Below are 17836 nucleotides of genomic sequence, written 5' to 3'. Positions count from 1 at the left end.
ACCTTACTGAGTAAAGATCAACCAATCAGAGTTCATCTTAGTGGGAGTGACCTTACTGAGTAAAGATCAACCAATCAGAGTTCATCTTAGTGGGATTGACCTTACTGAGTAAAGATCAACCAATCAGAGTTCATCTTAGTGGGAGTGACCTTACTGAGTAAAGATCAACCAATCAGAGTTCATCTTAGTGGGAGTGACCTTACTGAGTAAAGATCAACCAATCAGAGTTCATCTTAGTGGGAGTGACCTTACTGAGTAAAGATCAACCAATCAGAGTTAATCTTAGTGGGAGTGACCTTTTCTGAGTAAAGATCAACCAATCAGAGTTCATCTTAGTGGGAGTGACCTTACTGAGTAAAGATCAACCAATCAGAGTTCATCTTAGTGGGAGTGACCTTACTGAGTAAAGATCAACCAATCAGAGTTCATCTTAGTGGGAGTGACCTTACTGAGTAAAGATCAACCAATCAGAGTTCATCTTAGTGGGAGTGACCTTACTGAGTAAAGATCAACCAATCAGAGTTCATCTTAGTGGGAGTGACCTTACTGAGTAAAGATCAACCAATCAGAGTTCATCTTAGTGGGAGTGACCTTACTGAGTAAAGATCAACCAATCAGAGTTCATCTTAGTGGGAGTGACCTTACTGAGTAAAGATCAACCAATCAGAGTTCATCTTAGTGGGAGTGACCTTACTGAGTAAAGATCAACCAATCAGAGTTCATCTTAGTGGGAGTGACCTTACTGAGTAAAGATCAACCAATCAGAGTTCATCTTAGTGGGAGTGACCTTACTGAGTAAAGATCAACCAATCAGAGTTAATCTTATTGGGAGTGATCTTACTGAGTAAAGATCAACCAATCAGAGTTCATCTTAGTGGGAGTGACCTTACTGAGTAAAGATCAACCAATCAGAGTTCATCTTAGTGGGAGTGACCTTACTGAGTAAAGATCAACCAATCAGAGTTCATCTTAGTGGGAGTGCCCGTATTTGTCATCATCACTACTAACAGTCAAAAAAGTGATTTTAGCTAAAAACTTCCCATTTCCACAATGTATCTCTTTAAAATGAGAATTTAAACCTAACCTTGATGCGTTGGTGTTCCACAGTCATAACGTCACTTTAGAGAACAACATGTCACCCTTTTATAAAGCATGTCTTTATCATATTCCACAGTGGACGATGACACATTTATGAAACCTTTTGAAAGCATGACATACACAGTTATAGATGCTATATAACACATTTATGCAATGCTTATGAAGGCATAATGAAGCCTTTATAAGCTGAACGTAATTTACAGGGAAAAATTACATTCAGACCCCAAACCATTTTTACTTCAGGTACAGTACAAGGGACACAATCTGGAAAGGACTGAAGCTGATAGAGATTCCGGAGTCTGTGATTGGTGCAGGGCGAGAGGGATCCACTCGCTCCAGTAGATCACAGCTGAGGAGAGGACGAATGAGAAGAGGGTTCAGTGGTTGAAAACAGCAGCAGGGTGTAGAGACTTAGTTACACAAACATGAAGATGCCTCAGTGACGGAGAGGGGAGGTTTAGTACAACTGTCTAAAGCCCCTTCACAACCCCAACTGATTATACTGTAGAACTCACTGCCAAGCCTCTGTGATGGGGAAGCCTGTCGCGAGGTACACACTGACACTACTGCCATGTGACTCATAGAGCCGTACCACCAGACCATCCTTCCTGTCCTCCGCCTGTTGGGAGAGGAGAAAAAAAAAGGATCAGTGGAGTTGATTTCGCGTTCAAATACATTGGAAATGTCATGATGGAAACCCGTCAGGAAATACAACAATCAGCAATTCAATCCAAAAGGTGCTGAACATCAAGTACTACAGTAAAACAGGCCCCATCTGTCATCATCAGCCATTCAGTCAGCATCGACACTAGTTGGTACCCTCCCAGGAAACGGCCCCTTGTCTAACCCCACCGACTATGACACAGCACATCATTTATGTACAGGCAGCGTTGGGAAAAGAAGAAAAGGGTTATTTCCTGGCAGGATAAACACACCTGCTTGACGGTCTCCAGGATGACGGCTGCAGCGCTGACAGAGAAGGCGCTCCAGGCTACGGTGTGGGAGCCGGGGGCGTGGTCGATCAGCCTCAGAGGGTTGTTGAGGTTGTAGGCCCACTGGATGACTGACGCTTCCTGGAACGTTCCTGTAGGGCAGCAGGTAGAGGTTAGAGAGTTGGGCCAGTAACCGAAAGGTCGCTGGTTTGAATACCCAAGACGACAAGGCGAACAATCTGTCTGTGCCCTTGAGCAAGGCACTTAATGCTAATTTGCTCCAGGGTGCTGTACTATGACGGACCCTGTAAAACAACACCTATCATACTACTGTGACTGACCCTGTAAAACAACACCTATCATACTACTATGACTGACCCTGTAAAACAACACCTATCATACTACTATGACTGACCCTGTACAACAACACCTATCATACTACTATGACTGACCCTGTAAAACAACACCTATCACACTACTATGACTGACCCTGTAAAACAACACCTATCATACTACTATGACTGACCCTGTAAAACAACACCTATCATACTACTATGACTGACCCTGTAAAACAACACCTATCATACTACTATGACTGACCCTGTAAAACAACACCTATCACACTACTATGACTGACCCTGTAAAACAACACCTATCATACTACTATGACTGACCCTGTAAAACAACACCTATCATACTACTATGACTGACCCTGTAAAACAACACCTATCATACTACTATGACTGACCCTGTAAAACAACACCTATCACACTACTATGACTGACCCTGTAAAACAACACCTATCATACTACTATGACTGACCCTGTAAAACAACACCTATCATACTACTATGACTGACCCTGTAAAACAACACCTATCATACTACTATGACTGACCCTGTAAAACAACACCTATCATACTACTATGACTGACCCTGTAAAACAACACCTATCATACTACTATGACTGACCCTGTAAAACAACACCTATCATACTACTATGACTGACCCTGTAAAACAACACCTATCACACTACTATGACTGACCCTGTAAAACAACACCTATCATACTACTATGACTGACCCTGTAAAACAACACCTATCATACTACTATGACTGACCCTGTAAAACAACACCTATCACACTACTATGACTGACCCTGTAAAACAACACCTATCACACTACTATGACTGACCCTGTAAAACAACACCTATCATACTACTATGACTGACCCTGTAAAACAACACCTATCATACTACTATGACTGACCCTGTAAAACAACACCTATCACACTACTATGACTGACCCTGTAAAACAACACCTATCATACTACTATGACTGACCCTGTAAAACAACACCTATCATACTACTATGACTGACCCTGTAAAACAACACCTATCATACTACTATGACTGACCCTGTAAAACAACACCTATCATACTACTATGACTGACCCTGTAAAACAACACCTATCATACTACTATGACTGACCCTGTAAAACAACACCTATCATACTACTATGACCCTGTAAAACAACACCTATCATACTACTATGACTGACCCTGTAAAACAACACCTATCACACTACTATGACTGACCCTGTAAAACAACACCTATCACACTACTATGACTGACCCTGTAAAACAACACCTATCACACTACTATGACTGACCCTGTAAAACAACACCTATCATACTACCATGACTGACAACAGCTACTGACCACAACAACTACAGAACAAAACCACACAACTACTGATCACAACCACACAACTACTGACCACAACCACACAACTACTGACCACAACCACACAACTACTGACCACAACCACACAACTACTGACCACAACCACACAACTGACAACAGCTACTGACCACAACCACACAACTGACAACAGCTACTGACCACAACCACACAACTGACAACAGCTACTGACCACAACTACTGATCACAACCACACAACTACTGACAACAGCTACTGACCACAACAACTACAGAACAAAACCACACAACTACTGATCACAACCACACAACTACTGACAACAACCACAGACCACAACTACTGACCACAAGGCTATATGATAAATGAGTTGTAAAGTATTTATTTAACCAAGGCTATATGATAAATGAGTTGACCAAGGCTATATGATAAATGAGTTGACCAAGGCTATATGATAAATGAGTTGTAAAGTATTTATTTAACCAAGGCTATATGATAAATGAGTTGACCAGAAAGTATTTATTTAACCAAGGCTATATGATCAATGAGTTGACCATAAATATTTATTTAACCAAGGCTATATGATAAATGAGTTGTAAAGTATTTATTTAACCAAGGCTATATGATAAATGAGTTGACCAAGGCTATATGATCAATGAGTTGACCATAAAGTATTTATTTAACCAAGGCTATATGATAAATGAGTTGACCAAGGCTATATGATCAATGAGTTGTAAAGTATTTATTTAACCAAGGCTATATGATAAATGAGTTGTAAATTATTTATTTAACCAAGGCTATATGATCAATGAGTTGACCAGAAAGTATTTATTTAACCAAGGCTATATGATAAATGAGTTGACCAAGGCTATATGATCAATGAGTTGTAAAGTATTTATTTAACCAAGGCTATATGATAAATGAGTTGACCAAGGCTATATGATAAATGAGTTGACCATAAAGTATTTATTTAACCAAGGCTATATGATCAATGAGTTGTAAAGTATTTATTTAACCAAGGCTATATGATAAATGAGTTGACCATAAAGTATTTATTTAACCAAGGCTATATGATAAATTAGTTGTAAAGTATTTATTTAACCAAGGCTATATGATAAATGAGTTGACCATAAAGTATTTATTTAACCAAGGCTATATGATCAATGAGTTGTAAAGTATTTATTTAACCAAGGCTATATGATAAATGAGTTGACCATAAAGTATTTATTTAACCAAGGCTATATGATAAATTAGTTGTAAAGTATTTATTTAACCAAGGCTATATGATAAATGAGTTGACCAAGGCTAATATGATAAATGAGTTGACCAGAAAGTATTTATTTAACCAAGGCTATATGATAAATGAGTTGACCAAGGCTATATGATCAATGAGTTGTAAAGTATTTATTTAACCAAGGCTATATGATAAATGAGTTGACCAAGGCTATATGATAAATGAGTTGACCAAGGCTAATATGATAAATGAGTTGACCAGAAAGTATTTATTTAACCAAGGGTATATGATCAATGAGTTGTAAAGTATTTATTTAACCAAGGGTATATGATCAATGAGTTGACCATAAAGTGTTTATTTAACCAAGGCTATAGATCAATGAGTTGACCATAAAGTGTTTATTTAACCAAGGCTATAGATCAATGAGTTGACCAAGGCTATATGATCAATGAGTTGTAAAGTATTTATTTAACCAAGGCTATATGATCAATGAGTTGACCATAAAGTGTTTATTTAACCAAGGCTATATGATCAATGATCCCACTGATGGTTTCACCAACAAAAGGTTTTTTCTGTCACTACATAAGTCAGCATGATATTTTAGTGTATTGATGACAATAAATCAAATGAATTAGCTAAATAAATCATATTATTCAATAGTTTCAATACCATGTTAAGATAATGAAATGCATTCTGGGATTCATTGTGCAAATACTCTCCAAAGTTGTTTCTGTCATCGTTTTATGCAACAGTTGAGCTAGTTAGCAAGAGACAACGGCCGGGAAAAAGAGAGAGAGAGAGCAAGTCGAGAATATAAAATTACGGATTTTAAAAAATCAGCAACGTGTCAACACAAGAGTGGAGCCCAAAAGAACAAAGCCAAAAATGAGAAAGCAAAGGAGTTAATCAAAATCAGTTGAATTAGAACTAACTACTGACCACAACCACAACTACTGACCACAACCACAACTACTGACCACAACTACTGACCACAACCACAACTACTGACCACAACCACAACTACTGACCACAACTACTGACCACAACCACAACTACTGACCACAACCACAACTACTGACCACAACTACTGACCACAACCACAACTACTGACCACAACTACTGACCACAACCACAACCACTGACCACAACCACACAACTACTGACCACAACCATACAACTACTGACCACAACCATACAACTACTGACCACAACTACTGACCACAACCACAACTACTGACCACAACTACTGACCACAACCACAACTACTGACCACAACTACTGACCACAACCACAACTACTGACCACAACTACTGACCACAACCACAACTACTGACCACAACTACTGACCACAACCACAACTACTGACCACAACCACAACTACTGACCACAACCCCAACTACTGACCACAACCACACAACTACTGACCACAACTACTGACCACAACCACACAACTACTGACCACAACTACTGACCACAACTACTGACCACAACCACAACTACTGACCACGACCACAACTACTGACCACAACCACTGACCACAACCACACAACTACTGACCACAACTACTGACCACAACTACTGACCACAACTACTGACCACAACCACACAACTACTGACCACAACCACAACTACTGACCACAACCACAACTACTGACCACAACCACAACTACTGACCACAACTACAGACCACAACCACAACTACTGACCACAACCACAACTACTGACCACAACCACACAACTACTGACCACAACCACAACTACTGACCACAACTACACAACTACTGACCACAACCACACAACTACTGACCACAACCACAACTACTGACCACAACCACACAACTACTGACCACAACTACTGACCACAACCACACAACTACTGACCACAACTACTGACCACAACCACACAACTACTGACCACAACTACTGACCACAACCACAACTACTGATCACAACCACACAACTACTGACCACAACTACTGACCACAACCACACAACTACTGACCACAACCACAACTACTGACCACAACCACACAACTACTGACCACAACCACAACTACTGACCACAACCACAACTACTGACCACAACCACAACTACTGACCACAACTACTGACCACAACCACAACTACAGACCACAACCACAACTACTGACCACAACCACAACTACTGACCACAACCACAACTACTGACCACAACTACTGACCACAACTACTGACCACAACCACAACTACTGACCACAACTACTGACCACAACTACTGACCACAACCACAACTACTGACCACAACCACAACTACTGACCACAACCACACAACTACTGACCACAACTACTGACCACAACTACTGACCACAACTACTGACCACAACTACTGACCACAACTACTGACCACAACTACAGACCACAACCACAACTACAGACCACAACCACAACTACTGACCACAACCACACAACTACTGATTACAACCACAACTACTGACCACAACCACAACTACTGACCACAACCACACAACTACTGACCACAACTACTGACCACAACCACAACTACTGACCACAACTACTGACCACAACCACACAACTACTGACCACAACCATAACTACTGACCACAACTACTGACCACAACCACAACTACTGACCACAACTACTGACCACAACTACTGACCACAACTACTGACCACAACCACAACTACTGACCACAACTACTGACCACAACTACTGACCACAACTACTGACCACAACCACACAACTACTGACCACAACCACACAACTACTGACCACAACCACAACTACTGACCACAACCACAGACCTTTTTCAAATGCAGTTCAAGTGCAGCGGGACCAGAAGAGGATGTAGGTTTATCATCGCCAGCAGCAGCTTTTAGCGGGTCAAGTGAGCCAAGGCCAAGCTGTTCCATCGTGCCAGAAGAAGCAACTTTGACAGAGGAGGATACCGGTTGTCAGATATCGGCGGATACGACCCTGAGCACAAGTCAGGTCAGACATCCCCGGGCCGGGTGGGGAGGAAGAGGAGCAGGGAGAGGCTAGAATCATGGAGGCTGAGGAAACAGGTGGCCTTTTTACCTATCCAACTGACAGGGGGCATTATGGGGGCATTATGCAACAAATGTGGATGCAACAAATGTGGATGCAGAAGTTAAACGGCACGTTATTGCATTAGGCTCGTCTCCTACTGGCCCATTCCCAGGACGAAAGGTTTTACCAAGTCGTATTTCACCACTACAGCCAAGGCTGGAATCTAATTACCACGTGCATGGCTATGTTATTCAAACAAGCTAGATTGCGAGTATTTTGAGCTTGATACTTAGCTGATCAGAGATCGGAGTGATCCATTCTTCTCTGATGAGTGGGTGAATGGGGTGAGAGATTGTCGCCATCTAATATCCAAAATAGCATGTCATGAGACATCCCAGATTCACACGGGTGCCTGTTTGGTATATGAGCAATGGAAGCTCAATGGCACCTTTGACGCAGAAATGGATAGAGGCGTGCGTAACGCAGAAAATCCCTGGCAACAGGTGTTGGAGCGCATAGTTAATGTAACTCTCACACTAGCATCATGTACTTTCGTGTTCAGAGAGCACTGTGAAAAACTGGGACAGGTCAACAGTGGGAATACTGTCAGTATAATAAAACTGGGCCAGGTCAAAAGTGGGAATACTGTCAGTATTATAAAACTGGGACAGGTCAACAGTGGGAATACTGTCAGTATAATAAAACTGGGCCAGATCAACAGTGGGAATACTGTCAGTATAATTGAACTGGGCCAGGTCAACAGTGGGAATACTGTCAGTATAATAAAACTGGGACAGGTCAACAGTGGGAATACTGTCAGTATAATAAAACTGGGCCAGGTCAACAGTGGGAATACTGTCAGTATAATAAAACTGGGCCAGGTCAACAGTGGGAATACTGTCAGTATTATAAAACTGGGCCAGGTCAACAGTGGGAATACTGTCAGTATAATAAAACTGGGCCAGGTCAACAGTGGGAATACTGTCAGTATTATAAAACTGGGCCAGGTCAACAGTGGGAATACTGTCAGTATTATAAAACTGGGCCAGGTCAACAGTGGGAATACTGTCAGTATAATAAAACTGGGCCAGGTCAACAGTGGGAATACTGTCAGTATAATATCAGCAGCATGAGCTTCAACGTAGAATCCTAGGCAGCATAGAGGATAACTGGATATTTCTAAATGTCCTGGGCAGCATAGAGGATAACTGGATATTTAGAAATGTTCTGGGCAGCATAGAGGATAACTGGATATTTAGAAATGTTCTGGGCAGCATAGAGGATAACTGGATATTTCTAAATGTCCTGGGCAGCATAGAGGATATCGGGCTGGATATTTCTAGATGTCCTGGGCAGCATAGAGGATAACTGGATATTTCTAAATGTCCTGGGCAGCATAGAGGATAACTGGATATTTCTAAATGTCCTGGGCAGCATAGAGGATAGCTGGATATTTCTAAATGTCCTGGGCAGCATAGAGGATAACTGGATATTTCTAAATGACCTGGGCAGCATAGAGGATAGCTGGATATTTCTAAATGTCCTGGGCAGCATAGAGGATAACTGGATATTTCTAAATGTCCTGGGCAGCATAGAGGATAACTGGATATTTCTAAATGTCCTGGGCAGCATAGAGGATAGCTGGATATTTCTAAATGTCCTGGGCAGCATAGAGGATAACGGGCTGGATATTTCTAAATGTCCTGGGCAGCATAGAGGATAACGGGCTGGATATTTCTAAATGTCCTGGGCAGCGTAGAGGATAGCTGGATATTTCTAAATGTCCTGGGCAGCATAGAGGATAGCTGGATATTTCTAAATGTCCTGGGCAGTATAGAGGATAACGGGCTGGATATTTCTAAATGTCCTGGGCAGCATAGAGGATAACTGGATATTTCTAAATGTCCTGGGCAGCATAGAGGATATCGGGCTGGATATTTCTAGATGTCCTGGGCAGCATAGAGGATAACTGGATATTTCTAAATGTCCTGGGCAGCATAGAGGATAGCTGGATATTTCTAAATGTCCTGGGCAGCATAGAAGATAACTGGATATTTCTAAATGTCCTGGGCAGCATAGAGGATAACTGGATATTTCTAAATGTCCTGGGCAGCATAGAGGATAACAGGATATTTCTAAATGTCCTGGGCAGCATAGAGGATAGCTGGATATTTCTAAATGTCCTGGGCAGCATAGAGGATAACGGGCTGGATATTTCTAAATGTCCTGGGCAGCGTAGAGGATAACTGGATATTTCTAAATGTCCTGGGCAGCATAGAGGATAACTGGATATTTCTAAATGTCCTGGGCAGCGTAGAGGATAACGGGCTGAATATTGCTAAAAAGACGCTTGCTGTTTATGTGCATTGCGCAGCGCACAATCTTAACCAGGCTCTCAACGACTCTGTCAAACATGTGCCAGAGACTAAACAGTTTCACGATACTGTTGAACTTCTCCGGGCATAAAGAGATGGTCAATGTTGAGGTATATTTGATTTCGCGTCAGAAAAATTAAATGTAACTCTAGAAGGACTATGTCCCACACGCGGGTCATCTAGGTCAGAGTCCCCTGAGATACAGATATGTGGACGTAATGAAGGCCCTCACCAAGATTGTGCTTTTAAGTGACAAGAAGGACGAGATGGGTTGATACAGCATCACTGAAAAAGAAAATGGAAAAATTTAGTTTTTTTTTTTTTTTTGTCGTTCTGCAGACTTAGGTTTTATAAAAGGTGAACGTAGTCTCCAAAATGCCACAGACCTGCACAGGGCAGTCAGACTACTCACGGACATGATAAAACACCCTGTCCGGAACCCGGGAGGATTTTGACAAGGACAAAGTCACTGCAAAGACCCTTGCCGACAAAAATGGGGAGCTCAGAACACTTTTGAAGACACTCGGAGAAGGCGTCATTTTGATGAGCGAAGACGAGCGACTGTCTGATGGGGAGAGTAGTTTTAGAGTCAACATCTTTAATGCCTTGACATCATTATCCTCCAGCTGTCAAACACATTTAAAAGTCTGCGGGCAACATTGAGTCTGTTTGACTCCATCCAACGCAGATGATGGTGCAGTCTATGAGAACGCCAGCCGGCTGGCTGAACATTACAGCAAAGATGTATCAGCAAGCTTCCCTGGACAATTACTCTCTTTCAGGGCCTGTTTTAAGAAGGAAAAAGCAAAGCACACTAGAGACCATTCTGGATTACAATTCAGTCCCTGCTACATTTGAGGAAGTGGTTACAGCGATGCTCCTTTTTATGAGCCAGTGCCGAGCACTCCTTTCCTAAACTGAAGATAATTAAAACCTGAGCAGCAGCATGGGACAGGAGAGACTGAGTGGGTTGGCCATTCTGTCCATTGAAAACACCAGGGCCATGGATTTGAATGCAATAGTCAACAACTTAGCAAGGCCAGTCGAATACCAATCAAATGAGTGAGTATCAAATCAAATGTATTTATAAAGCCCTTCGTACATCAGCTGATATCTCAAAGTGCTGTACAGAAACCCAGCCTAAAACCCCAAACAGCAAGCAATGCAGGTGTAGAAGCACGGTGGCTAGGAAAAACTCCCTAGAAAGGCCAAAACCTAGGAAGAAACCTAGAGAGGAACCAGGCTATGAGGGGTGGCCAGTCCTCTTCTGGCTGTGGCTGGTGGAGATTATAACAGAACATGCCCAAGATGTTCAAAACTTCATAGATGACCAAGCTTACATTGTTACAGGGCAGGCTACCCAGACAGCCTATATAAATCAAGCTTTATTGAGATGAATTTGATCAATCTACGACGATGCTGGATCTGTCATAGGAAGCCATGTTCTGGTGCAGGGCCAATGAGCCATTTCATTGTCATGGTAGCCAATACGTTTAACTAGGCTTTAAGAATAATAGTAAGCACATACACATCATATACTGTTATAAGACATGCTGCCATCTAAGCAATCAGTTTGAATGCTTCATCGATTTGCTGGTGTTTTTGCTTCAGGGCCTCTGCAGGAGGCAGATCATTTGGAATACGGGTCAGATCTGCTGCTGTGCAGAACTACAGCGAGCATGTACTGGGTCATTAGCTGTGTTTCTGTCAAGAGATTGATCTATATATTACTGTTTTATTTTACTGTTTTATAATCTAGGCTATTGCCTATTATTTGCAGATAAAATAGGGTGTTTTTGACCGTTTTCCGTGGTGCTGATCGACTTATATGGGTTCATTTCTGACCACCGTCCACGGTGCTGAATGTAATATTAACACACAGCTTTACCAACAAAATATATTTTAATTTTAAGGCCTGTCATGATTAAGCTAAGCTACTGACTACAGACCATAACTACTGACCACACCCACACAACTCCTGACGACAGCTACTGACCACAACCACACAACTACTGACCACAACCACACAACTACTGACCACAACCACACAACTACTGACCACAACCACACAACTACAGACCACAACCACACAACTACTGACCACAACCACACAACTACTGACCACAGCCACACAACTACAGACCACAGCCACACAACTACTAACCACAACCACACAACTACTGACCACAAACACACAACAACTGACCACAACAACATAACTAGAGACATAACTCCTGACCACAACCACTGACCACAACCACACAACTACTGACCACAACCACACAACTACAGACCACAACCACACAACTACTGACCACAACCACACAACTACTGACCACAGCCACACAACTACTGACCACAACCACACAACCACACAACTACTGACCACAACCACACAACTACTGACCACAACCACACAACTACTGACCACAACCACACAACTACTGACCACAACCACTGACCACAACCACACAACTACTGACCACAACCACACAACTACTGACCACAACCACACAACTACTGACCACAACCACACAACTACTGACCACAACCACACAACTACTGACCACAACCACACAACTACTGACCACAACCTCTGACCACAGCCACACAACTACAGACCACAACCACACAACTACTAACCACAGCCACACAACTACTGACCACAACCACACAACTACTGACCACAACCACACAACTACTGACCACAACCACACAACTACTGACCACAGCCACACAACTACTGACCACAACCACACAACTACTGACCACAACCACACAACTACTGACCACAACCACACAACTACTGACCACAGCCACACAACTACTGACCACAGCCACACAACTACTGACCACAGCCACACAACTACTGACCACAGCCACACAACTACTGACCACAACCACACAACTACTGACCACAACCACACAACTACTGACCACAGCCACACAACTACTGACCACAGCCACACAACTACTGACCACAACCACACAACTACTGACCACAACCACACAACCACTGACCACAACCACACAACTACTGACCACAACCACACAACTACTAACCACAACCACACAACTACTGACCACAGCCACACAACTACTAACCACAACCACACAACTACTGACCACAACCACACAACTACAGACCACAACTATTGACCAAACCAACGTTCACATCTTCTGGCTATCCTAACTTCAAATTCTTGAAAACTTTGTCAACTTTAACTATTCAGATTTGCATAAAATAACCAACCAACAGTAACAAAAATACTTTCAAAAGAGCTGAAGCAAGTCACACAATTTTTTCCAGAAAATGACCGTCGAATTTCTTCCTTGTTTGCTGATTTTTGTATTGTGTTTTTATTGTTTCACGAGAACTTGGCGCTGAGTAAGATTACCAATGTCTTCATTACACATGGCAAATAAAGATTCAACTTTAAAATAAATAATAATTCTAATGTTATAAAGATCAAAAGTACCTCACCTGTGTGTGGCATGACAGCGTAGGTGAACTGATGACTGCCCATGTCAGCGTTGGCATCAGGAGACTTAGGAGCTCGCAGTCTTTTAAGAAGAAAAAGAAAAGAACAGTCTTAGGAAGGAGAGAAAGAATGCTGTTATGTTCTGTCAGTAATAAGGGGAACCCACTATCCTGTTGTTGACAGAATGCTGTTATGTCAGTAATAAGGGGAACCCACTATCCTGTTGTTGACAGAATGCTGTTATGTTCTGTCAGTAATAAGGGGAACCCACTATCCTGTTGTTGACAGAATGCTGTTATGTCAGTAATAAGGGGAACCCACTATCCTGTTGTTGACAGAATGCTGTTATGTTATGTCAGTAATAAGGGGAACCCACTATCCTGTTGTTGACAGAATGCTGTTATGTCAGTAATAAGGGGAACCCACTATCCTGTTGTTGACAGAATGCTGTTATGTTCTGTCAGTAATAAGGGGAACCCACTATCCTGTTGTTGACAGAATGCTGTTATGTTCTGTCAGTAATAAGGGGAACCCACTATCCTGTTGTTGACAGAATGCTGTTATGTCAGTAATAAGGGGAACCCACTATCCTGTTGTTGACAGAATGCTGTTATGTTCTGTCAGTAATAAGGGGAACCCACTATCCTGTTGTTGACAGAATGCTGTTATGTCAGTAATAAGGGGAACCCACTATCCTGTTGTTGACAGAATGCTGTTATGTTCTGTCAGTAATAAGGGGAACCCACTATCCTGTTGTTGACAGAATGCTGTTATGTTCTGTCAGTAATAAGGGGAACCCACTATCCTGTTGTTGACAGAATGCTGTTATGTTCTGTCAGTAATAAGGGGAACCCACTATCCTGTTGTTGACAGAATGCTGTTCTGTCAGTAATAAGGGGAACCCACTATCCTGTTGTTGACAGAATGCTGTTATGTCAGTAATAAGGGGAACCCACTATCCTGTTGTTGACAGAATGCTGTTATGTCAGTAATAAGGGGAACCCACTATCCTGTTGTTGACAGAATGCTGTTATGTCAGTAATAAGGGGAACCCACTATCCTGTTGTTGACAGAATGCTGTTCTGTCAGTAATAAGGGGAACCCACTATCCTGTTGTTGACAGAATGCTGTTATGTTATGTCAGTAATAAGGGGAACCCACTATCCTGTTGTTGACAGAATGCTGTTATGTTATGTCAGTAATACGCGGAACCCACTATCCTGTTGTTGACAGAATGCTGTTCTGTCAGTAATAAGGGGAACCCACTATCCTGTTGTTGACAGAATGCTGTTATGGTCTGTCAGTAATAAGGGGAACCCACTATCCTGTTGTTGACAGAATGCTGTTCTGTCAGTAATAAGGGGAACCCACTATCCTGTTGTTGACAGAATGCTGTTATGTTCTGTCAGTAATAAGGGGAACCCACTATCCTGTTGTTGACAGAATGCTGTTCTGTCAGTAATAAGGGGAACCCACTATCCTGTTGTTGACAGAATGCTGTTATGTTATGTCAGTAATAAGGGGAACCCACTATCCTGTTGTTGACAGAATGCTGTTATGTTATGTCAGTAATACGCGGAACCCACTATCCTGTTGTTGACAGAATGCTGTTCTGTCAGTAATAAGGGGAACCCACTATCCTGTTGTTGACAGAATGCTGTTATGTTCTGTCAGTAATAAGGGGAACCCACTATCCTGTTGTTGACAGAATGCTGTTATGTCAGTAATAAGGGGAACCCACTATCCTGTTGTTGACAGAATGCTGTTATGTTATGTCAGTAATAAGGGGAACCCACTATCCTGTTGTTGACAGAATGCTGTTATGTCAGTAATAAGGGGAACCCACTATCCTGTTGTTGACAGAATGCTGTTATGTCAGTAATAAGGGGAACCCACTATCCTGTTGTTGACAGAATGCTGTTATGTCAGTAATAAGGGGAACCCACTATCCTGTTGTTGACAGAATGCTGTTATGTTCTGTCAGTAATAAGGGGAACCCACTATCCTGTTGTTGACAGAATGCTGTTATGTTATGTCAGTAATAAGGGGAACCCACTATCCTGTTGTTGACAGAATGCTGTTATCAAATCAAATCAAATTTATTTATATAGCCCTTCGTACATCAGCTGATATCTCAAAGTGCTGTACAGAAACCCAGCCTAAAACCCCAAACAGCAAACAATGCAGGTGTAAAAGCACGGTGGCTAGGAAAAACTCCCTAGAAAGGCCAAAACCTAGGAAGAAACCTAGAGAGGAACCGGGCTATGTGGGGTGGCCAGTCCTCTTCTGGCTGTGCCGGGTAGAGATTATAACAGAAAATGACCAAGATGTTCAAATGTTCATAAATGACCAGCATGGTCAAATAATAATAAGGCAGAACAGTTGAAACTGGAGCAGCAGCACAGTCAGGTGGACTGGGGACAGCAAGGAGCCATCATGTCAGGTAGTCCTGGGGCACGGTCCTAGGGCTCAGGTCCTCCGAGAGAGAGAAAGAAAGAGAGAATTAGAGAGAGCATATGTGGGGTGGCCAGTCCTCTTCTGGCTGTGCCGGGTGGAGATTATAACAGAACGTGGCCAAGATGTTCAAATGTTCATAAATGACCAGCATGGTTGAATAATAGTAAGGCAGAACAGTTGAAACTGGAGCAGGAGCATGGCCAGGTGGACTGGGGACAGCAAGGAGTCCTCATGTCAGGTAGTCCTGGGACATGGTCCTAGGGCCCAGGCCAGTTGAAACTGGAGCAGCAGCATGGCCAGGTGGACTGGGGACAGCAAGGAGTCATCATGTCAGGTAGTCCTGGGGCATGGTTCTAGGGCTCAGGTCCTCCGAGAGAGAGAAAGAAGGAGAGAAGGAGAGAATTAGAGAACGCACACTTAGATTTACACAGGACACCGAATAGGACAGGAGAAGTACTCCAGATAAACAAACTGACCCTAGCCCCCCGACACATAAACTACTGCAGCATAAATACTGGAGGCTGAGACAGGAGGGGTCAGGAGACACTGTGGCCCCATCCGAGGACACCCCGGACAGGGCCAAACAGGAAGGATATAACCCCACCCACTTGCCAAAGCACAGCCCCCACACCACTAGAGGGAAATCTACAACCACCAACTTACCATCCTGAGACAAGGCCGAGTATAGCCCACAAAGATCTCCGACACGGTACAACCCAAAGGGGGGGGGGGGGAAACCCAGACAGGCCGACCACAACAGTGAATCAACCCACCCAGGTGACGCACCCCCCCCAGGGACGGCACGAGAGAGCCCCAGCAAGCCAGTGACTCAGCCCCCGTAACAGGGTTAGAGGCAGAGAATCCCAGTGGAAAAAGGGGAACCGGCCAGGCAGAGACAGCAAGTTATGTCAGTAATAAGGGGAACCCACTATCCTGTTGTTGACAGAATGCTGTTATGTTATGTCAGTAATAAGGGGAACCCACTATCCTGTTGTTGACAGAATGCTGTTATGTCAGTAATAAGGGGAACCCACTATCCTGTTGTTGACAGAATGCTGTTATGTCAGTAATAAGGGGAACCCACTATCCTGTTGTTGACAGAATGCTGTTATGTTCTGTCAGTAATAAGGGGAACCCACTATCCTGTTGTTGACAGAATGCTGTTCTGTCAGTAATAAGGGGAACCCACTATCCTGTTGTTGACAGAATGCTGTTATGTCAGTAATAAGGGGAACCCACTATCCTGTTGTTGACAGAATGCTGTTATGTCAGTAATAAGGGGAACCCACTATCCTGTTGTTGACAGAATGCTGTTATGTCAGTAATAAGGGGAACCCACTATCCTGTTGTTGACAGAATGCTGTTATGTTATGTCAGTAATAAGGGGAACCCACTATCCTGTTGTTGACAGAATGCTGTTATGTTCTGTCAGTAATAAGGGGAACCCACTATCCTGTTGTTGACAGAATGCTGTTATGTCAGTAATAAGGGGAACCCACTATCCTGTTGTTGA

The 17836-nt window shown here is 42.8% G+C and overlaps 1 protein-coding gene across 3 annotated transcripts in view; it reads right to left on the bottom strand.

Annotated features, from left to right (window-relative positions):
• Positions 1 to 1225: 1225 nt before the first annotated feature.
• Positions 1226 to 17836, bottom strand: part of man2c1 (mannosidase, alpha, class 2C, member 1) — an 80629-nt gene continuing 64018 nt past the window's right edge. For all 3 annotated transcript variants that reach the window (XM_046352122.1, XM_046352123.1, XM_046352124.1), the window contains 4 exons: positions 13869 to 13948; positions 2034 to 2182; positions 1614 to 1717; positions 1226 to 1447 (listed from right to left, as the gene is read on the bottom strand). In XM_046352122.1, coding sequence (XP_046208078.1) covers positions 1333 to 1447; positions 1614 to 1717; positions 2034 to 2182; positions 13869 to 13948 — 448 coding nt within the window. In that variant the 3' untranslated portion in view covers positions 1226 to 1332. The remainder of the gene's footprint in view (positions 1448 to 1613; positions 1718 to 2033; positions 2183 to 13868; positions 13949 to 17836) is intronic.

Source organism: Oncorhynchus gorbuscha, linkage group LG06 (assembly GCF_021184085.1).
Source record: "Oncorhynchus gorbuscha isolate QuinsamMale2020 ecotype Even-year linkage group LG06, OgorEven_v1.0, whole genome shotgun sequence".
Taxonomy (NCBI): domain Eukaryota; kingdom Metazoa; phylum Chordata; class Actinopteri; order Salmoniformes; family Salmonidae; genus Oncorhynchus; species Oncorhynchus gorbuscha.
The sequence above is the reverse complement of the archived record's forward strand: the minus strand, read 5'-3'. Positions and strand labels throughout refer to the sequence as shown.